The sequence below is a fragment of the Triturus cristatus genome, chromosome 7 (assembly GCF_964204655.1).
Source record: "Triturus cristatus chromosome 7, aTriCri1.1, whole genome shotgun sequence".
In the NCBI taxonomy this organism is placed as follows: Eukaryota; Metazoa; Chordata; class Amphibia; order Caudata; family Salamandridae; genus Triturus; species Triturus cristatus.
The window spans coordinates 1276187593-1276210299 of NC_140590.1; the positions used below are offsets into that span (position 1 = coordinate 1276187593).

The 22707-nt window shown below is 49.8% G+C and overlaps 1 protein-coding gene across 2 annotated transcripts in view; it reads right to left on the reverse strand.

Annotated features, from left to right (window-relative positions):
* Window positions 1–466: 466 nt before the first annotated feature.
* Window positions 467–22707, reverse strand: part of KIF22 (kinesin family member 22) — a 572302-nt gene continuing 550061 nt past the window's right edge. For both annotated transcript variants that reach the window (XM_085618807.1, XM_085618808.1), the window contains 2 exons: window positions 5743–5802; window positions 467–1816 (listed from right to left, as the gene is read on the reverse strand). In XM_085618807.1, coding sequence (XP_085474933.1) covers window positions 1787–1816; window positions 5743–5802 — 90 coding nt within the window. In that variant the 3' untranslated portion in view covers window positions 467–1786. The remainder of the gene's footprint in view (window positions 1817–5742; window positions 5803–22707) is intronic.

Sequence of the window (22707 nt, forward strand, 5' to 3'; positions counted from 1 at the left end):
CAGAGTTTAGCCTAAGACTGCTCTTGTCCATGCTACCACTAGGATAGCTGGTCTATAAGGTTGACTTTACAACCAATCACCATAAGGGTATTTGGACTGATATAAGGTGTACACTATAACTAGTGACATCATACATCAGGCCAACTTCTCACAGTAGGACATGCCCATTTTTTGTTTGCGGCGTTCTCTGCCCTGACCGCAGCCTCCCAAGTCGTACACATACCATTAAATCAGTTTTTGGATTTCACAAAAGTAAACTTACAATTTTTTTAAGTTTGCTTGTTTTGAATCAGGCCCAACACCCAAAAGTTTCATTCTAAGACTAGTTATAAATACTACATTGCCATCTCAGTGTGTTCTGTTGCATGAATATGAGGTAGGAGTATGGCCTGCTAAATTCAACTTCGAGTCTCTAATTAGAGAAATAATTATGCTAGTTTCAGCAAATAAAACCAATTACTAGAGCTGGGTAAAAAATTTGGATTGTTTATTAAATAGCAAAGAGCAACCAAAAATCCACACATTGCTGTAAAAGATAACACAAAAACTGTACACCACTCATACAATAAATGGAAAATCTTTTCAAGAAGTGCACTCAAAACTAAGGGCCCAAGAGTTCACATTCGAAAGGATCAACACAAAGATAAATGAACTGAGTGCATATCCAAGCATGCGCAGGGAATTTCATAATCGAAGCCAACCCCGTCTGAAATTTCCAACAACTTGGGTTCTGATCAGCATGGATAGTCCAGTGGTAATGTACGGATGATACCCCCAATTCAGATATTCCATGACACCCTAGAAATGTAATCAATGCTCAGCCTGAGTGTTATAAAATACTATACAACAGATATTTACAGAAATAGATACAACCAGGTCACGCTATGTCAAATGTCGGGAAAAAGGGTAGTACATTCTTATGGTCCAGGGCTAGCTATGGGTGGAAGAAATTTGATGACCATCTGGGTGGGTTAAATAAAATATAGGCAACAATATATTGGTCAAGAAGGCACCTTGATTTTCTAGAGTTCATTTTATGAGTATTCCAGAACTGCTTTTGGCAGCGAAGATCGCGGTTTCCTACTTGGAACAGGCTAGTTATATACTGAAAAAGACCAACATTAAACAAACAAAAAATTAGCATTTACATGCAAATTTAATTTGGGATGTAACCTATGGGACCCTACATTTGCATATTTTGTATATGTCCTATATTTTAAAACGATTGAAAATGAACCAAGAAACACCTAAATCGAATTGAAAGAACTGGTACACAAATACCAAGATGCGATCCATCGTTACTGCATACGCAAAACTGGTGATGGAATTAGTTGTGCAAGCTAAGATTTTAGTGAATATTAACAGTGGCTTGTAGAAATTCCAGGACTACAGCCATGAAGCAAAGTAACAGGGAGATGGCACAGACCGCCAGTTAGGCACTGTGCATCTGAAGAAATAAAATGAGGGCTAGTGCAAATTGGTTAAAAAAAACCCTGCTAACCCAAGTTCGGCTGTGCATGGCTATCGTTGCTATCCTGCCCAGACGCCACTGCTAAAAGTGGACTGCCCCAAAACGGAGCTAGTTGGGCAGCGTGCACACTTCGCCATGCATTCCCATTTCCACACCCTGCAGAAAAGACTAAAAGCAGTTGGGCACAGGTTGAAGTCAGCCAATGGAAGTTAAGAGGAACATTCTTTCCCGACAAACAGAAGTCAACACGCTTTGGAAACTGTACAAAAGTGGGCTGCAAACTAATTCATGTATTTACAGGGGCAGCGGCGGCGGTCAGCATTCAAGGCTGCTGAGAACGTTAGCCTGCAAAAAGAAAGAGAAAAATAGTTAACTAAAAAAAAAACTTTACAGTTCACAATTTTAGAAGTGATAAAGCATTTATACTGTTTGCCTCCATTAATGCCGAATACAAAGGAACGTTGGAGGGTGAGAAAAGTAGTAATATACAGTTTACCTAAAACCAGATTCCAGCATCGACTACATTTAAGGTTCCTACAATCAAGCGAAATGGGTTTCACGTGACGTGTTTGCACAAGTTTGAGTGAGGCGTGGGAATGCCACTCCTGACAAACCACGGCATCTACTACACCAACACTGAGAGGCCTTGTGTAATGGACAGGCCAGCACATCTTTAGGTCTAGCTATAGACCGCTTTAGCATTCTATTAGAGCTAGTGTCAGAAGAAGACGCGCTAGTTCTGGCAGTACATGTCTGAATGCTTTAAGCCTTGCTCCTGAAGTTTTAATCGTTTTTACAGATTTTACTCTTTTAACATTTGATTGTGATTATTGTGCACTCTTGCAATCTCTACCTCACCTGGCCGGTCCTGTTCTCCTCCCACGCACATGCTCACGTGGTCTAGTGACCGTGAGGGTGTCAGCTGCTGCACAGCAGGGCTGATTGGCGGGGAGGAGCCAGGGGTCACGGGGGCATTTATTCAGCACACTGGAGCGGACGCGCGCAGCGGGCGCGCCGCTGGCGTGCCTAAGGCAAGCCCGTCTGTGCCCATCCACGCCCGGACGGGCCCAGGGGCCAAAAACTCTGCCCAAACACTATCTTACTCTAGCTTAGAATTAAGATCCCTTAACCGGGACCACTGCCCCTTGAATAGGGAGACTACTAGTGCTCTTATGAGAGAAGGTCTCCTTATACCATTGGAGGATAAGCCTGCTCACCCCAGCCCTACTCTGGCCCAGACCTCCCCTGTTACGCCTCAACTGTTGAAAGTTATGGCTGTAAATACACGCTCTCTCCAAATGCACGCCATTGAAATCTTTGCGTTTATACAAAATGATGCCCCAGATATCCTGGCCGTGTCCGAAACCTGGTTAGACGAAGAATCTGGACCTACTATACTGGCTGCGCTCCCAGACGGCTATGATGCCATCTGGCACAACCGCCCTGCTGGTAAAAGAGGAGGAGGGGTAGCGTTCCTTTTCAAAAAGCACCTAAGGATAGAGAAAGTATCAGGTGAAACTTTGGGTGGAACTGACTTGCTGACCATTAAGGTCTGCCATCACTCCTCAAGTATCACGATCTCTGTGCTCTATCGCCCCCCGAAATGCCCCCCCAACTCTACTAACCTCCTAATTGAATCTATCTCCAATCTCCGCTCATGTTTCCAACACCTCCTAGTAATGGGAGACTTCAACTTTCACTGGGATGAACAACCCAGGGAGGCTCAGGCTCGCCTACTAGAAGAGACCTTTTCCGACCTGGGTCTCTCCCAACTAATTACAACTCCCACTCATGTGCAGGGGCACATTTTGGACCTGGTTTGGTCCACCTTCCCCTCTTTAACACGTAAAGAAGTCACCCCTTGTCCCTGGTCGGACCACTCCTGTATTCATCTGACACTCCCCCTTACTAAACACATAATGCCACCCACTGTGGACTGGAAACGCGTGCGCATCTGGTCTAAAATAGATGGCCCGCTGCTGCTAAGCGCCCTCCGCGATCTTCCTCCCACTAAGTGGGTGTCAGCTGATATACTATGTGCGGATGACATAGAATGTGGGGCCGTTGCCTTTTCCGACAGACTCCGTGCAGTCATTAATATAGTGGCCCCGGAAAATAAAATAAAAATCTGCAATAAAGGTAAAGGTGCCCCGTGGTTTACGGAAGAACTCAGAACTTCCAAACGTACTTTACGCCATTACGAACTACTCTGGCGGAAAAACTACAATCCTCAGGCCCTGGCAGATTATAAAGGAGAACTAGCCTCATATAAAAAAGCGCTGCTGCTTAGTAAGGCAGTCTTCTATGAAAACAGGATATTGTCTGCTCCCAATAAACAAAAAGAAACGTTCAGAATCCTGAAGGAACTCAGTCAAAAACAATCAAAGACCACCCCGCCTAGCAAAGAACTATGTAACAATTTCCTCACATATTTCTCTAAAAAAATTCAGGATATTCTGATGGAGATTGGCAACTCTCCCTGCACACCTTTACCCAAAGCAGCGGATGCCTTGCAGGTTACTACGGCTGAATCCCTTTCCTCTTTCTCACCCCTTGGAATAGAGACTCTCCGAGGCCTAGCCAAAAGGATAAAATCAGGCTCCCCAGCCGATCCCTGCCCGCCTAGTATTTTTAACCTTGCATTTCCAGAAATTGAGCACAACATCCTGGCCCTTCTTAACGCCTCCCTAAGGTTAGGAAATGTTCCTAGCTGTTTCAAGGAAGCCAGAATTATCCCCCTCCTGAAAAAATCAGGTGCGGACATATCTAATATGAAGAACTACCCCCCCCCCCATCTTCCCTTCCTCGCTAAACTACTCGAACAGCACGTGTTGCAAAATCTCTCCAGGTTCCTTGAGGATCACCACCTCCTGGGGGACAGGCAAGCCGGCTTCCGTGCTCATCATAGCACGGAATTGGTGATGCTATCTGTCCTCGACGACATCAGATTGATTGCCGACAATAAGAAGCCTTGTGTGCTGGTCCTTCTTGACCTGTCGGCAGCGTTCGACACGGTCAACCACGCCATTCTCCTGGAAAGACTACATTCTAGAGGAATTGAGGGATCTGTCTTACAATGGGTCACCTCTTTTCTGACAGATCGCACCCAAAGAATTCAGATGGGTGAGTGGGTCTCGGAGAAAGGCCCGATTACCTGTGGAGTCCCGCAAGGATCCGCACTCTCACCCCTTCTGTTTAATATTTACCTCAGTCCTCTAATCAAGGCTCTATCGGCTATGGAATGCCAGATCTTCAATTATGCAGATGACACTCAGCTCATTCTCCATATTGAGAATTCTCCTCAAGCACAATCCAGGGCAAAAGAGATTCTACACTTTACGGTCGACGATGTCGGCCAACTCACTTAAAATCAACCCTGACAAAACCGAAGTTTTGGCCATGTCAGATGACCACAATCCGTGGAACTCCCTGTACTGGCCCCAGGAGCTGGGTGATGGTCCAGTCCCGATCCCGGTAGTTAAAAGCCTGGGAATCAAAATAGATGACAAACTCACCATGGCCAACCAAGTCTCCACGGTCTTTGGCACCTGTGTGGGACTTCTCCGACTATTAAGGAGGCTATCCCCCATTCTCTCATTCTCTACCATGAGAACTATTGTGTCTGCCATCATCTTGGCTCGTCTTGACTACGCCAACTCCCTGTACATAGGACTCCCTGACTTCTTAGTCAGAAGACTTCAGATAGTTATGAACGATGCGGCCAGGCTCATTTTTAAACTACCAAGACACTCCCGAGCCTCGGCTCTTCTCCAACGCCTTCACTGGCTCCCTGTGAAACAAAGGGCTAAATTCAAGGGCCTGTGCATCGCCCATAAAGCCATTTATGGCCAAGCCCCTACTTACATCAAACAACGACTCACAAAATACGTGCCAAGGCGCTTACTCAGGTCCTCCACAGGGAGTCTGCTTTCCTGTCCTAGTTTCAATTACGTTTCCAAAGGAGGGAGGGCCTTCTCCTCCGTCATCCCTACTCTTTGGAACAAGCTACCTAGCCAACTCCGTGCAGAAAACCGCCTTCTTCCTTTCAGGAAGCAATTAAAAACCATCTTGTTTTTAGAAACTTGGGCTTAATGATCAGTGCACTGCCAAGATTCTACGCTAGTCTTCGACAGCGCTTAGAGACCTTTGGTATTAAGCGCTCAATAAATCTAAATTAACATAACAGTGTCATAGTATGAAAAAATATACAAAAGGGAATCTTTGAATCCACCCCAAGCGGTGTTGTGTTTCAGGCATGCAGTACACTTCACCTTCAAGAAAGAAGACACCATCTTGGCGGACATTCCTTCAACTTTCTGGAGGTCGTCCACCTGTAAAAGAAAAGCAAGTATATGGCTGTAGTAAATGGCAGGAGTCATCACAAACCAAGATAAAACTGCAACCAATTAAAAACGAACTGCAGGAGCAGCCAAGCAAATAAATGGTTTTTGCAACTTTGCTAATCATTACTTGTTTAACCTAACTGGAGAAGTGTGGCTCACTGATTAGAGCGGCAGACCCGGATGCAGAGGTCTAGCCCGGGACCAGGGTTCAATTCCCCGCCTCGGCGGGTCTTGGGCTCAAAAATTCCACGGACCTGATAATTCTCGCCTCGGTGCCTATTCCATTCATGGAGTCCCACTCTGCAACTCTGGGCAATAGCTTGCTTAATCTCCACAACGGCCCCCACAACGCTAAGGATGCCTGGCCTCCACCTTGGGGGTGCTCAGGAGTGGACACCTCACAGGGAAAGCCAGGATGGGTTCCACAGCGGTATTCGTACAAGCGCCTTGAGACCCTTGCGGGCGAGTAGTGCGCTATACAAGTATCACATTTTTACTTTTAGGCGCCCCCCCCCCAAAAAATACATCACACCAGCTGTGCAGCAGGCCATTTCATTTTCACCTGTAGCCTATCCCAAGGAATTGACCAGTCCTACCAGTGCTCCCCCCTCAAGGGCAGATTGACTGAAGAAAGAAAGTTTGTCAGGTCGGCCAACTCGTACCTTTTCCATTGCGGAACACAAGGCGGAATATAATTCAATAGAAAGGGACTGAGGTTTAGCTTTTCGAGTTTAATGTCAGGTGAACAAGAAAATCATTGCTGCACCAGGCCCAAGTGATCTAGTCAACCTGTGCATGGCTTCAAGAAGCCTAAACCTTTCCCTGCCTGCAGAATGCCCTTGGGGTAGGTAGCTGAGTAGTGTCTTGCAGAGATCTGCAAGTACATCCCCTGGGTAGGCACTCCAATGGGTAATCAAACTAAGTTGATTCATGCAAAAGTGAATCCTTTTAAGATGCGTGTTTTTAAATGCTTTTATTCAGCAAATTAGTTCAATTCGATATTGTTTGGCATATCAAATGTTCATTTGTAATCCATACTACCAGATCTATGAATCTTGATCTCCTATGCATTTCGGGCTGGGACGCCCTTGGTCACGGAGCATTCATAGATACCGGTGGCAAAGCGTGCCGTCCATCGCTTAGTCGAGGGGTCTGCGTACCCCTCGACTAAGCGATGGACGGCACGCTTTGCCACCGGTATCTATGAATGCTCCGTGACCAAGGGCGTCCCAGCCCGAAATGCATAGGAGATCAAGATTCATACAATCTGGTAGTATGGATTACAAATGAACATTTGATATGCCAAACAATATCGAATTGAACTAATTTGCTGAATAAAAGCATTTAAAAACACGCATCTTAAAAGGATTCACTTTTGCATGAATCAACTTAGTTTGATTACCCATTGGAGTGCCTACCCAGGGGATGTACTTGCAGATCTCTGCAAGACACTACTCAGCTGTTCATTGATGGTGTTAGGACGGATAACACCACCCTGATTGCGCACCCAGACCTTATTGAACGAAAATACCTTTCACCTAGCTTATGCAGTGCACCACCCACGCCTCTTTCTTGGGGTAGGTAGCCCACACTGCGGACCTCCATGTGTCAGCACATGCTTGCGCGGGGTCATTGACGCCGCCTCCTCTGTACAGGTGTGTGATCAGTAACGGGAGAGTCTGCACCATGCAGGGCACGGCAGACTAGGCGGGGTTCAATGCATCTGCTAATGAACTTCAGCTCGGCCATAATCCATGCCTCTAGGTCATTAGGAGTTCACCTTCAGAACAGTCGTGGTTCTTTCACAGCAAAAGCACAGGACACCGTTGGAAACGAACTCAGCTGCGGCGTGGGGACACAGAAAAATGTACTTCGAATACTAAACTTCAGGGGCAGCTCATCTTGTGCCGATGAAACTGATTCAGGCATTACCGACCCCTGAAATACTAGTCAAACTATGGAAATCTGGAGTTAGTATTTGATGAGCGTGGCAGATTACACAAATGACAAATATCAGTCTGGGCAGAATGGCTTCATATGCTAAGAAAGTGATTAGACAAAGGGGGAAATTGGGCATCAGGCCTGTAGGATGTCATTTACTGATTTTAGTGTCTGGAGAAAAATACATTCTGGTACTTCCAAAGGTGTCAAGGAGAATGTGGGGTAATTTACAGATGTCGCACAATTAAAGAGGGTCCTAAGGTTCAGGGCCAGATAGAGACAAACTCCCTCAACAAATCTCCAATTAGGCCAGTCGCAGATCGCAGCGGACCTTTGACAGTACCATAAACCAAACCAGAGAGGCCAGGGTCCAAGTGCAGGGTACTGCTTCTAGGCTGAAGGGTAAGTTTACTACATTATTGTAAATAATCTCATTTGGATAGGTAAGTACATCCTGTATGGCACGTACCTGGAGTTCAGCAACTTGCAGGTCGACGGTTTGAGAATCGCAAAAGTACAAGCCAAAGTCAGAGTCTTGCACTCCGCATCATAAGTTCGGAAATAGAGCATAGGACTCCACATCCTTTTTCCATACAAGAAGTTCTAGGAATAAATTCAAAGCCAGTTTCCTTGGGTGAGACCCGCTTTACTTCCCTGAATAGGTTGGGCCGCTCTACCAATTGCTGGACGCTTATGGAGGCAGAGGTGCTCTGAACAGTGGCAGCGAGTTGAGCTGTAACCACCCCCCTTCCTGGTCCCACCCTTAGGGAGGGACCTAGCAGGTAGTCCGGCCCCTAGAATCGGCTTAAAGGTAGGAGCTGTGTCCTAAGACTTCAGACATCCTGGAATCAACTTAACCACAAGAAGACGGGAACTTCGACGCTCCGCTGCACAGAGGACTGAAGGAAATCTCCCCTATGGTCAGGGAGTGACCATCTTGCTAACGCAAGCACCAACCAGCTATTGAACGTCTGCTTTGCCGCCGCCTCCTGCCGGTGCCCGAGTTCAGAGCCCGACAAGACCTGGACCTCCAGACCTCTCACCGCCCGATCCACAGTCCCTGCAAGGAAGGAACCCGTGGAGGCACCGAGACACGTGGAGCCAGCCATCTTGGAAGACCGACGACAAGCTGCAAGCGCAACAACAGAGGCTCCCTCCAAGTTGTGCTTTGGGTCCTGAGAAGCCCAACACCCGAGCAGCATCTGCACCAAAGGTGAGCCCTCCAGCATCTCCACGATCTGCGTGGGGCCCCTCTGCACTTTGCATCTCGACGCGCCTGCCCGGTCCCTGGCCCGTTGGCTAGTGGCCATTTTGGCGACCTATTTTGAAATCAACAACGCTGGTCTGGTTGCTCCAGACTGGCCCTAGCTGCTCTCCAAAAGAGCAGCCCCTCTGACCTTGCTGGTCAGAACAATCAGCTTTCTTGAACTTCCACGACTCCTGCCTTTGCCAAGGCTTGTTTGCTTCTTTCGAGTCGCCAACACCGCCGACAGCGAGAGCCTGCGTGGGAGAGCTCGTGACTAGACTCCTGGACGTCGTCGACCTTCAGGGACCACGTGGCTGCGGAGACCAGCTACACTTCACCACCTGTTTGCACCCGACATCGCCTGGTACCTACCTGGTGCCACGCCGGTCACTGGCTAGTGACTGTGAACACTGTCCCCTCTGCTTTCAGGTCTTCTACAACTCCGATCCACTCTTGGATCCAACGCAGCTCTTCTGGACCGACCGCCTGCAGCATCTTTGTAATCAGGCTCCATTGAATCGATAGAAGAAACCAGACGCACTTCGAGACCTATGCACCCGCTTCCTGTGGGTGAGGTAAAGCTGGCACTCCGGTGCCCAAGTGTAGAGAATCATCTCTAGTGTCTGTTTCGAATCTTGAGATCGTAGTCCACCCAGAAGACCCTTTCTGCAGTACCTTTTTAACTTTTACGCACCCATTGAAAACCTATGGGAGCACGCGTGTGATTTTCCTCACTGCACACGCAACCCGTGGACCTCCTGGTCACTAACTGAAGTCAGCTCCTTGTAGGCCCAGCGATTCTAGAGGCCCTAGGCCTTTTCCCTTTCCTGTTCGTGGTACTTATACCACTATTTTAGTATATGGTTTGAGTGGCCACCAGGGCCCATCCATATAAAGTGCAACTTCTGTATATTATAACGTTGTCTTGTTTAACAATTTGTGCTCCTGTGCTCATAAAGAGTCTAGGGGTTACTTTGAGAAATAAATACATATATATTTTGAATATATATCTGTGTGGTGTCCTTTCATTGGTATAAAAGGGGGTTACATTTGGTAAAACAGCCTGCTTAACACGCTTTAACGAGTTTAGCCTCAAAGACTGCTTAGCCTACGCTACCACTAGGGCAGCTAGTCCGCAAAGGTTGACTTACAACCACACCATAAGGGTTGCTTGGCATGGTACAAGGTGGTCACTTTAACTAGTGAACATCATATACCAGGCCATCTTCTCACAAACGGACAGGTAGCCTTCATGCTGCGCCCACTGGTACTTCAGGTCTCACTGTAGAGCCCACATATGCCATCTGGCATGTGGCACTAGCAGGATGCAGGAGGCCATCAAGCCCACAAGCCGGAGGGTAATCCTGACTGAAACCCAGGATAGAGGCTGAAAGATCGGAATCAGAACCTGAATATCCCGGACTCGCAGTTCGGGAGGATAAACCCGAAACAGCGTTGAATCCAGAATCGCTCTGTTAAAGGGGAGCTTCTGAGAGGGACTCTGGTGCAACTTCGGCACGTTGGAGAACCTCCGAAAATGCAGGAGGTCAGCCATAGTCTGAAGGTGGTTGACGACTGCCTAGGGCGAGCCCGCCTTTAGCAAACAGTTGTCGAGGTAAGGAAAGACTGACACCCCTGACATGAGCAGGTGAACTGCGACCACCGCCATCACCTTCGTGAACACCCGAGGGGCACTGGTAAGGCCAAAGGGGAGCACAGCAAACTGAAAATGCTCCTGGCCTACCATGAACCACAGGTAACTGCGGTGGGCCGGCAGGACACGGATGTGAAAATATGTGTCTGGCAAGTTGTGAGAAAGTGCCCTCTTTCTTGCATGGTATGCCCCCACTTTTTGCTAAATTGCTGAATGTACTTTGACTGAGTGTACCCTGGACTCCTGCCAATCAGGTGCCCAGGGCCTATGTTCCTTCCTTAAACACACAAACTCCAAATTGGCAAACCATGGCCACATGTCAGCCCCTAGTAAATGGTACCCTAGGTACCCAGGGCCTTGTGACCAGGGAAGGCCCCCAAGGGCTGCAGCACTCATTGTGCCACCCTTAGGGGCCCTGTACCCTTACACACACACACTGCCTTTGCAGGCTGAGTGTCTGGGTGCAGGACAAAATGAAGAGTCGACATGGCACACATCCCTGTGTGCCATGCCCAACACCCACACTGCCAAGGCATATGTCAGTCACCCCTCTGGCTGGGTGCCTTATGCCCATGGTGTGGGCACAGGAGCAGGAGCCCTGTGCCCCTACAGTACCCGGGTCCATTTCTGGGCACTGTAAGTGCAGTGCTGGCATTTAAGAGTACATGGTGCTGAGAGCTCGTCAAACACGAGCTCAACAGCACCATAATGGCAACACTAAAGACTGGGAAGTTTGGTATCAAACTTCTCAGCACATTAAACCCACACTGATGCCAGTGTGAGATTTAATGTACCAAGCACCCCAGAGGGCATCTTAGAGATGCCCTCCTACAACTAACCTACAATCCACGTCTGCTCTGAGGCTGCCCAGGCTGCCACACAGCAGACACGTTGCTGGACCCCTGGGTGGGAGAGCCCCTGCTCATCCGGGCCTGCAACAATGCACATCCTGGGTGAGGTGATAGATCTACTCCCCCAGGATGAGCAAAGGGAAGCTTCAAAGGCCTGCCGCCTCTAGGAGTTTCCCCAGGCCACTGCAACCCCCCCCACTCTGGCAGTAAGCTTGGCCGGAAACCCCATACAAGGACAGGGGATGTGCCATCCTGCCAACCCCACCCCTCAGGTGGGGGAGGCGAGGTGAAGCACATCTCCGGGCTCTCGCCATCTTGAAGATGGGAGGCCCTACCCTATCAGGATTAGGCTACTGCCCCCCTCCCACAGGAAAGGGGCAGGATAGGGGGTGTACCCACCCCAGGACAAGGACCCATTGGTCCCTGGCCTTCACCTACCTGTAACGCCCCTAAATCTAGTATTTAGGGGCACCCTGAACCTTCCTTCCCTAGATTCCAGATTCCGAAACTACAAGAAGAGCGAGAAGAAAAGAAGACCTGCCCTGCAGCTGCAAAGGAGAGGGAGACACCAACTGCTTTGGCCCCAGCCCTACCGGCCTGTCGACCTCGGACTTGCTCCTGCTCCAACCCTGGCATCTCTTGTGGCCAGCAACCTCAGAAACCCCGGAGGACCTGGCTACCTTTGAACTCTAATCCACTGGGACTCCCATGAGTAGAGGGTCTACTCAGAACCTACCTTTCACCCCTGGCAGCAGCCCGGAACCACGATCCCAGCCCACTCTGCACCCACCAAGCCTGGCCGGTGCCGGAGTGAACTAAACCCACGAGGACGACCCCACGGCGACTGTGACCCAGAGTCCGGCACCCAAGGACCCCCCTTGACTATCCTGAAGAAGCTTGCAGCCTCAGAACAGAGTGCCACCCCAACCGCGATCAACAAGAGGGTAAGATTTCCGACATCAAAAGGCACCCCTGCACCCGGCGCCCCACGGCCCTCTGTGCCCAATCCCGGGGTACCTACCCATCCTCCAACTACCCAACTTACCCCTCGAAGTGGTGGTGGCACCCGAAGAGTCCTCGTCCCCGAGCCTGCAGTCTTTTTCCAAACCGGAGATTTCCCATGGAAATCAATAGAGCGCCCAACGGCTCAAAAGCACCCTGCAGCCAGCCGCCCGAGTGGCCCTGGCAGTGAAAACTCTACTCTAACCTACTTCCCCACTTGCCCTGAGTAACTGACCAGGAGCCCAGCTCCCACAGCCGCGTGGCTTGCCCGACAGCAGCCACCAACCCAGGCCCCCCCCTATCCCTCATAGGATAACATTGGGCCTAACTCTCTCTGCACCCGGCCGTCCTGAAACCGCGGAGGGTGAACTGACTGAACTTACCTGACACTGGGGGACCCCTGAGTCTATGCCCAGAACTTAAACTCTGCCAGTCGAATACTTACCCTTAAACCGCTAACTTCATTTTCCTCATAGGGTAACATTGACTGGCTTTTTCTTGGAAAATCTTTTAAGTGTGAACTTTTCAAAACTCAAAATATTCACCAAAAATCAGCCGAGTACCAAAAACGAATTTACTCACCTGCTCTTAGGTGAACTCCCAGTGCTGGATCTTGGTGCCCAGCACTGACTCTGAAAAGTACCCACACCTATACTTACCTTTAACTCCCTTTTCTTCCATAGGAAACCATTGACTGCTTTTCTGTGAAATTTCTTCTAAGTGTTGATTTCTGCAATTTCTAAATATTCCTCAAAAATCGTATAACATCTGAAAACGTAATTACTTACCTGTTTTGGATAAATGTCCCAGTACTGAGTCTAGACACCCAGTACTGGATTACAAAAGTAACGATAACCTACTGTACCTGTAACCTACATTTCCTTCCATAGGGAATCATTGATTATTTGCTCTGAAATATTTTTTAAGTGCTCACTTTTGAAATAGCTAAATATTAGTTAAAAATCATTATAGTACCAAAGTCGACTTTTAACAGCTGATTCGGAGAACTGACCCAGGACTGGATCTAGGATCCAAGCCTGGAATTACAAAAGTAATCTACAAAGTAATCTGTTGCATATAACTTGAATTTATCATTGAGCTCAATGTATTGTGTTTAGAAATAGAGTTGCCTACTGCAACTATTTGTAACTGTTTACTAAAAAGTCAATTGCATATACAAAAGTATTTTTATGAAATATCTCCTGTCGAGAAAGTATATTTTAATTCCAAGTGTTGGTTCTAAAATAAAACAAGCATATATTTTTTATATACAAACCATTGGCCTAGAGTTCAGTCATTGAGTGTGTGGAACTATTTGCTGACTGAGTGTGTACAACAAATGCTTTACACTGTCCTCGGATACTGCCTTACTGCTCGACCAGGCTACCACTTTAGAGAGTAAGGTTATATCCAACTTTAACCTCTGTTAAACCCTTGGGGTCTGCGGACTCTGTACACCCTGTACCAATTAAGCAACAGTATATACAGGAGCCACTTTCTCACACAAGTCCAACGCTACCATCTAGTCGCTAGGGTCGAGGGCAGCCAAGACCTGAGCCACAGTCAACATCTTAAACTTCTCCTTCCGGAGGAAGCAATTGACGTTCCGGAGGTCCAAGATGGGGCTCAAAAACCGTATTAGGAAGGTTTGGAGGTAGAAGCAGTGGGGGCAGAGGTGGACTGACCCCCATGCTGATTCCCAGAACCACCCCTGCGGAAGCAGTGTCCGCGCGGAGGCTGGTTCTGTACAGGCTTGCAGAAGGAACGTGCCTGGGCGCCCCTGCCTTGGCCACGAAAGGAACGAAAACCAGGAGGGGCTGGGCTTTTCGTGGAAAGACCCAAGGACTTAGCCGTAGCTCGCGAGTCCTTAAAACGCTCCAGCGTACTGTCGGCCTTATCGCCAAACAGACAGGTGCCATCAAAGGGCATCTCCATGAGGGAGCTTTTATCTGGAAAGAACCCGGTAGACTTCAACCAGGCGTGGCGACGAAGCACCACAGCAGTAGAAATGGCTCTACCTAGTGAGTACGGGTGTCCAAACCACACCAAATGGCGAACTTAGCCGCATCCTTACCCTCGGCAACAGCTTGAGACAGCACAGCTTGGGCCTCTTCAGGACACCGAGGCAACACCTGTGCAACGGCATCCCACAAAGTGTGGGAATAGCGACCCAAGAGGCAAGCGGTGTTCACCGAGCGCAGCCCTAAGCTGGCTGAAAAAAAAAAATAATAATTTGCTTGCCGAACTTCTCCAGCTTCTTAGAGTCCTTACCCGGCGGAGCCGTGGGAAAGGCACTCTTGGACATTGAAGCTTGGATGACCAGGCTATCGGGTGTAGGATGAGTGGTCAGAAAGGCAAGGTAACCCGGTGCCGGGCGATGACGCCTGGCGACATTCTTATCAACCGGGCCCCCCGTGGCAGGTCGCGACCAAGTGCCCAGCAAGACGTCCGGGAGGGCGTCATATGGCAGCAGGAGCTTCGACGAAGTGGACACCACCTGGAGCACCTCAGTGAGGAGATAAGTCTTTAGGGCCACCATAAGGAGATCAAGGTGGAGAACCTCAGCGGCCCGACAAAGGACCATTGTGTACGAGGCGCCCTCCTCCACGGTAGGCGGAGGAGAGACAAACCCCGGGTCAGATGAGAGATCAAGGCAGCCAGCCTCCTCTAACTCGTCCGCCCAGTCCTGCTTGGAGTCACACTGACGAGCAAGAGGGTCCTCGGACCCCCTCCCAGTCAACCTCCACCTCATGCGAGACAGGCTGTGGTGGCAGGGCAGGGACTGGGGAAGGAACAAACGTTGCCAGACGGGGCCGAACCTGCGCCGTGTCCCAGTGCGATCCCTGGTAGAGACAAAAGTGTCCGAGAACCGGGGGGGGGGGGGGGGGGGGGGGGTGTTGGACGACAAATGGTACCCACTGAGGCGCCGGAGGAAGAGGGCGGCACTGGGGCCGGAGCCAGCAGCGTGGGACCTTGTGGCGCTATGGTCAGAGCCGATCGGATCCTGAGACGTGTCCGCAGGGCCCGTCAGTGGGCCACAGTGCGCATGGGCATCCTCTGCATCCTCAGATTGTTTTTCGCCATTGTGGCAGTGATGGAGTAGATACAGAAAGTGATGACCATGCTTACAGTAATTCTGAGAGCTGCAGCTGCTACAGGCGCCGGGGAGGAGGCAGGGCGATATGAATGTCAGCAGCCCTACATGCCAAGAACAGATGCATACTGGTAAGTAGCATAATCAGTTCGAGGCATGTGGGCTGCTGAATTCATATCTGTGCATAGAATACATAGCAGTGCCCTCTATTAGCGGCGGCTACCAGTGCCAGCTGCAGCGGTCTGAAAAAGAGTTTTGAGAACAGCCTGTCCTACAGCTGCCTGCTGTTTTGATTGCACATCTACACAATAGTGTTTGGTAAATGTATGTGTAGTGGACCAGGTGGCTGCTCTACATATATCATGCAAAGGTATGTTTCCTAGGAAAGCCATGGAGGCCCCTAACTTACGTGTTGAGTGGGCTCGTGGGGGAATCGTTAATGTGCGTTTAGCCTTTTGATAGCAAATTTGAATACATTTAACGATCCATCTGGCTATACCTGCTTTGGAGATAGCGTTACCTTTGTGGTGTGGGGCAAAGGCAACGAAAAGCTGTTTTGTTTTCCTAAAGACTTTAGTCCTGTCGATATAGTACATGAGGGCCCTCTTTACATCTAGTGTATGGAGTGCTCTTTCTGCGACAGTCTGTGGGTTTTGAAAGAAAACAGGCAGTTCAATAGTTTGATTTATGTGGAACTGCGATATCACCTTGGGCATGAATTTGGGGTTGGTACGTAGTACGACCCTGTTGGCGTGGACCTGTATAAATGGCTCTTGAACGGTTAGTGCCTGGAGTTCACTAACTCTTCTTAAAGAAGTGATCGCTACTAGGAAAGCTACTTTCCAGGTAAGGAATTGAATCTCGCATGAGTGTAGAGGTTCAAAGGGTGGCCCCATCAGGCGTGTGAGGACCAAGTTGAGGTTCCACATTGGAGCCGGTGGGTGGCTTGGTGGAATGACTCGTTTGAGTCCTTCCAAGAATGCTTTGATGGCAGGCACTCTGAATAGAGAGAGGTGCTGCCTGGTCTGCAGATAGGCTGATATTGCTGTCAAATGGACACGTATGGAGGTGTACGCCAGATTGCATCGGTATAGGTGTAAGAGGTAACAAATTATGTTTTGGATGGATGCGTCTAGCGGGTTAATGTCATTATTATTGCAATAAATGACGAACCTTTTCCATTTGGCTGCATAGCAAGCTCTGGTAGTGGGTCTCCTGGCCTCCTTAATGATGTCCATACAGTCAGGTGGCAGGTTTAGGTAGCCAAACTCTAGGACTTCAGGAGCCAGATTGCCAGGTTCAGCTGTTGCGGATCTGGGTGCTGAATCTCTCCATGGTTCTGCGTCAAATGCGCGGGTTTGATCCGCAGCCTTTGATGCGGCACCACGGAAAGTTCGAGAAAGGTGGTGTACCATGGCTGGCGTGCCCACGTTGGAGCAACCAGGACGAGTGTCAGTGAGTGTTGTCTGAGTTTGCGTGCCACCAGCGGTATCAGTGGTGCTGGGGGAAAAGCGTACGCAAATCTGCCGGACCAGTTCATCCATATCGCATTGCCCTGCGACTGCGGATGTGGGAACCTGGCGGCAAAGCTTTGGCATTTTGTGTTTTCGCTTGTCGCGAATAGGTCTATCTCTGGATGACCCCATTGCTGCAAGTACGGTTGGAGTACTGATGGGTGTAACTCCCACTCGTGCATCTGGTGGCTGTGTCTGCTGAGCAGATCCGCCATCTGGTTGTCTTTGCCGGGGAGGTGTTCTGCCATGAGGAACATGTTCCTTTGAATGGCCCACTTCCACATGCTCTGAGCCAGATGAGACAACTGTGGAGAGTGTGTTCCTCCCTGTTTCTGTATGTAGTACATGGCAGTCATGTTGTCCGTCCGGATCAACACGACTTTGTTGCACAAGTGTACTTTGAATGCTTTCATTGCCAGGAAGATTGCCATCAATTCCAGAAGGTTGATGTGCATCTTCTTCTGTTGTGTTGTCCATAGTCCCTGCACTGTGTAGTTGAGTACATGAGCTCCCCATCCATGGAGAGACGCGTCCGCTGTCAGTATTATTTGTGGAACAGGCTCTTGGAACGGTCCGCCCTTGCAAAGGTTTTGTGGATTCCACCAATGCAGAGAGTTGTATGCCCATTCATCAACACTAGGTCTTTCAACTGTCCTTGAGCCTGATTCCACTGACGTGCTAAGCACTCCTGAAGCGGGCGCATATGTAGTCTCGCGTGTGGGACTATGAAAATGCAGGAGGCCATCATGCCTATCAACTGCATGAACACTCGCGCGGGAAGGGAGTGTTGTGGTTTGAACTTGGAAATCAGCATTTGAATGCTGTTGATTCTCACTAAATTTGGCTGAGCTGTGGCCGCCAGAGTGTCTATAGTCGCACCTAGGTACTGTTGTACGTGTGCGGGCTGGAGATGGGATTTTGGGTAATTTAGTGAGAACCCCAGACTGTGAAGGAGGTGAATGGTGCGGGACATGTGGCTGGCACATTGCTGGGCTGACTTTGCTTGAACGAGCCAGTCGTCCAGGTAAGGGTAGACGTGTATGTGCTGCCTCCGTAGATGTGCCGCCACAGTAGCTAGGCACTTTGTGAAAACCCTGGGTGCTGTTGTCACGCCGAAGGGAAGGACTTTGAATTGGTAGTGCTGCCCCTGAACAGTGAACCGGAGGAATTTTTTGTGTGAGGGGTGAATGGGTATGTGGAAATACGCATCTTTGAGGTCCAGTGTGGCCAGGAAGTCTCCCTGCTTGAGCAGCGGGAGGACTTGCTGTAAAGTGAGCATGTGAAAATGCTCTGAGAGAATGTAGCGGTTCAGGGGTCTCAGGTCTAATATAGGTCTGAGTGACCCGTCCTTTTTTGGTATTAAAAAGTACAGGGAGTACACCCCCGTACCTTGCTCGTGGACGGGTACGACCTCTATTGCGCCTTTTAGTAGCATACTTAGCACCTCCTGCTGTAAGAGCGTTAAGTGCTCGGAGGACATAGGACGGTGTTTTGGAGGTATTGTGGGTGGAGTTGAGGTTAATTCTAGGCAGTAACCGTATTTGACAATATCTTTGACCCACCTGTCCGTGGTGATGGAGTTCCACGTGGACAGGAACTTTTGTAGCCTTCCCCCGACAGGTGTTATGTGGTCGGGAGGAAGGGAGAGGGCGTCACTGCTTGTTCTTTGGGGAGGACCTGGTGTTGCCGTACCCGCGTCCTCTGCCCTTTGTGCTGGAGCCACGATATCCACCCCGGGTGTTTTTATCGTAGGTGCTTTGTGTGTTGCCCTTGTTGTAGGTTTGCTGTGACCCCTGTCCTCTACCTGCTCCTCTATTTCTGGGGCGATGAAAGGAGCCGCTCCGAAAGGACTGCGTTTGGAGAGCCCCCATGGACTTTGCAGTGTCTGTCCTTTTTTATTTTCTCTAGGGTGGTGTCAACCTCCGGCCCGAATAAGTAGTCGGGGTTGACAGGCTGGTTGAGGATGTTATTTTGTACCTCCGGTTTGAATCCGGAGATTCGCAACCAGGCGTGGCGTCGCAACATGACGCTAGTGTTTATGGCTCTGGCAGCTGTGTCCGCGGCATCCAGTGCACACTTAATGGATGCGTTTGTGAGGAGTTGTCCCTCCCTGATGAGGATCTCTGCACCTTCTTTGAATTGGTCAGGGAGATGTTGGAGTAATTGTTCTAATGTGTCGTAGTGTGCTCGATCGTAGCGAGCGAGGAGCGCTTGAGTATTGGCAATGCGCCATATGTTAGCTGCCTGGGCCGCAACCCGTTTACCGGAGGTCTCTAGCACCGTGGACTCTTTGTCCGGGGGAGGAGCATCACCTGTTTGCGAGTGTGCCCGTTTGCGAGCATTCGCAACTACAATGGAATCCAGAGGTAACTGGCCTCTAATGTAGGTAGGGTCCCCAGGCGCCGACCTGTATTTGTCTATCCTGGGGTTTATTACTCTTGCCCTGGTGGGTTCTTTGAAAATGTCTTTGCTGGTTTGAGGACACCCTTCAACATGGGTAGAGTTTTTATATTCCTTTCTGAGGATGCGAAAGTATCCATGAGAAAGTCGTCCGACGGTGTCAGAGTGGAGTTGCACACCATGATTGGCCGCAGCCCGTTCAATTAGGGCGTTGAATGCGGCAGTGTCCTCTGTGGGAGATGTTTTTGCTCCATAGAGTTGCGGGTCCTGTGTATCCATAGGTGCACCCGAGTCTACAGGGTCATCCCAAGCTTGGTCAGGGTCCTGTTGGCCTTCAGGGTCCATCTCTCCAGGGTAGGGGACGTGGTCACCCATGTAGTCCTCCAAAACGTCTGTCGGAGTGTGTGGGAGAGAAGGACTGTGGATCTTGGTAAGAGGAATGGAGAGGTTCGTAAAGAACTGGTTCCGTAGTCACTGGCAGCTTTTTCTTAAGCGGGATCCGGTAGGAGTCCAAAGCTGGCTCGGAAGTTATTCTCCTCTTGTGGAGCATCATCCTGCCGGTGTCGATGATGTGTGATGGAGACGTCTCCGCAGGAGAGCGTTCGGCAGGCGTGAACGTGGTGTGGGTGACTCGTGTTCCGATTTGGAAGAGTTTTGGGGCCGTGGATGGCGGCAGGCCAAAAGTGATGTTGGCCGGTGCCGAAGAGGCTGTTGGAGCTTTTATCGGCTCGGAGCCTGACGTGTCCTGGAGGACTGCTTTGTGTTTGGTGCGTTGCGCAGTAACGGGCCGCACCTGGAGCGCCATCGAGTCCTTTGCGCCGACCAGTTCCGTAGAGGCGGGCGTGGACTTCTTCGGCGCCGGTGAGTCAGAGCCGAGGGGCGGTAATGGCCGTAGACGTCGCTGATGAGTGTGCCTTTGGTGGTGCTGTCGAAGCGGTGTGAGACGCAGCAGGCAGTTTGACCTTTGGGGTCGGAGCCGATTGTGTCGGTGCCGGGAGCCGAGTAGGTTTGGTGGCACCGAAGGTCTTTTTCCGTGTGTCGGCGCCATCGTCGGCTGCTGCAAGCTCGGCACCGAAGTCTCGTTTGGTCCGGTCGGCGCCGACGGGTTTTGCTGGCGTCGAATGTGTGGTGGGCCTCGATCCGACCAGCTTCACTTTCGGTTTCTGGTGAACCAATACAGCTTTCGGTTTCGGTTTCGAAGAAGGGAAACCAGCCTTTTTGGGTAGTAATGGCTGCCGCTGAATGTCCGAGGCCGGGCCAGAGGGCGGGGCCGAAGAACTGCGGGATAGGTCTTGGGTAAGGCCCGAAGGCGATCCCTCGACCGGAGCCATAGACTGGCGCACTGGGATATCCTCAGTCTGTACGGGAGGCCCTTGCTAGTCACCGGAGCTACTCTCTTCGGCCCCTAAGGCCTCATTGTAGTCTCCTACCTCGGTGTCGGCTTCATGTCTGGAAAAGAGTCGTTCGACGTCTTCCGATCCGGAGTCGTGTTCGGAAGCGGGGCTGGAGGGTAGGTTCTCCACGTCTTCGACATCTTCGTCTTCGGCGCTGAAGATGTTGGCCGGGGCCGGTGCCGCTTGCTGCGCTTAGAGTCTCGCTGCTCGTCGATTCCGGAGAGTCTTCTTGGATCGGAATCGGGCACAGGCCATACATGCAGATTCGTCGTGAGCCGGTGAAAGGCATTTGTTGCACACCGGATGGACGTCGATATGGGGATATTTCGCATTGCATACAGGACACCGCTTGAATGGTGTCCTCGATTCCATCGTCGATGACGGGTCGATGGTCGTGTAAAATGCGAAAAAGTTGGTTCTGGAAGTTAGTAAACTAACAAGATACTATCGATACCGATCGGGAACAGTACCGACGCGAACTAAAGGCCTTTTGGCCTGGAAAAAGTTTTTCCTAACTTGAGTCAAGATAAGCACATCCGAACCCAATGGCGGAAAAAAACAATCTGAGGATGGAGAGGATGCCCATGCGCACTGTAGTCCAGGGGAGGAGTCACCTATCCCAGGATACTTCGAAGACTCTTCCAGGACAACAACGTGCAAACATCCGGACCCAACACTAGGCGGCGATCTATGCACAGATATGAATTCAGCAGCCCACATGCCTCGAACTAGTAATTTTTACCCCTATACTATCCAACACTTACCCTACTGTTGCACCCCCTGGAGTTAGAATAGTAATTTTTACCCCTATACTATCCAACACTTACCCTGCTGTTGCACCCCCTGGAGTTAGAAAAGTAATTTTTACCCCTATACTATCTAATACTTACCTTAAATGCAATTTAATATTATGCGTTGTAATGGTATGCGTTGTAATGGTAGTATGCGTTGTAATGGAATGCGTTGTAAAGGTAGTTTTTAAAAATGCGTTGTAGTGTCATGCGTTGTAATGTCATGCGTTGTAAAAGTGTGCGTTGTAACGACATACATCCCCGTAGACTCCTTGTCAGGGGGAGGAGCATCACCCGTTGTCTGTGAATTGGCTCTTTTCCGAGCATTGGACACCACCAACGAGTCCAAAGGCAACTGGCCTCTTATGTAGGTAGGGTCCACAGGAGCTGGCTTATATTTTTTTGTCAATCCTAGGGTTTAGTACTCTCGCCCTTGTGGTCTCCTTAAAAATGTCATGAGCCGGTTTTAGGACCCCCTTCAGCATGGGCAGAGTCTGAACAGATCTTTCTGAGGTAGAGAGGGTATCCATCAGAAAATCGTCCTCAATAGGATCAGTGTGGAGCTGTACATCATGATTTGTAGCTGTTCTCTCAATCAGGGCATTGAAAGCAGCAGTATCCTCCGTAGGAGATTATTTTACCACATATGCCGGTGTGTCTGGAGCAGTATGTGGGTCCCCTGTACCAATATCGTCCACCCAAGGTTGGTTTTGATCTTCAGGGTCAGTGTCCACAGGATAAGTGTCCTCAACATCACCAGCATCCCCTGCATCCACATCAAACTGTGTGGGTGAGAATGACAGGCTCCTGGTCATAATATTGAACATGTTCCACTAGAACTGGTGATGTGGTCCTCTTCTTCAATGGAATTTTGTATGGCTCCATTGATTTCTCTGGCAGTATCTTTCTTTTATATATTGAAAGTCTACCAGTCTCCGCATCGATAAACTGCCTTGGCTCCTCATCTTCCTGAGGTACTTAAGACAGCTCTGTCCCATTGGCATTC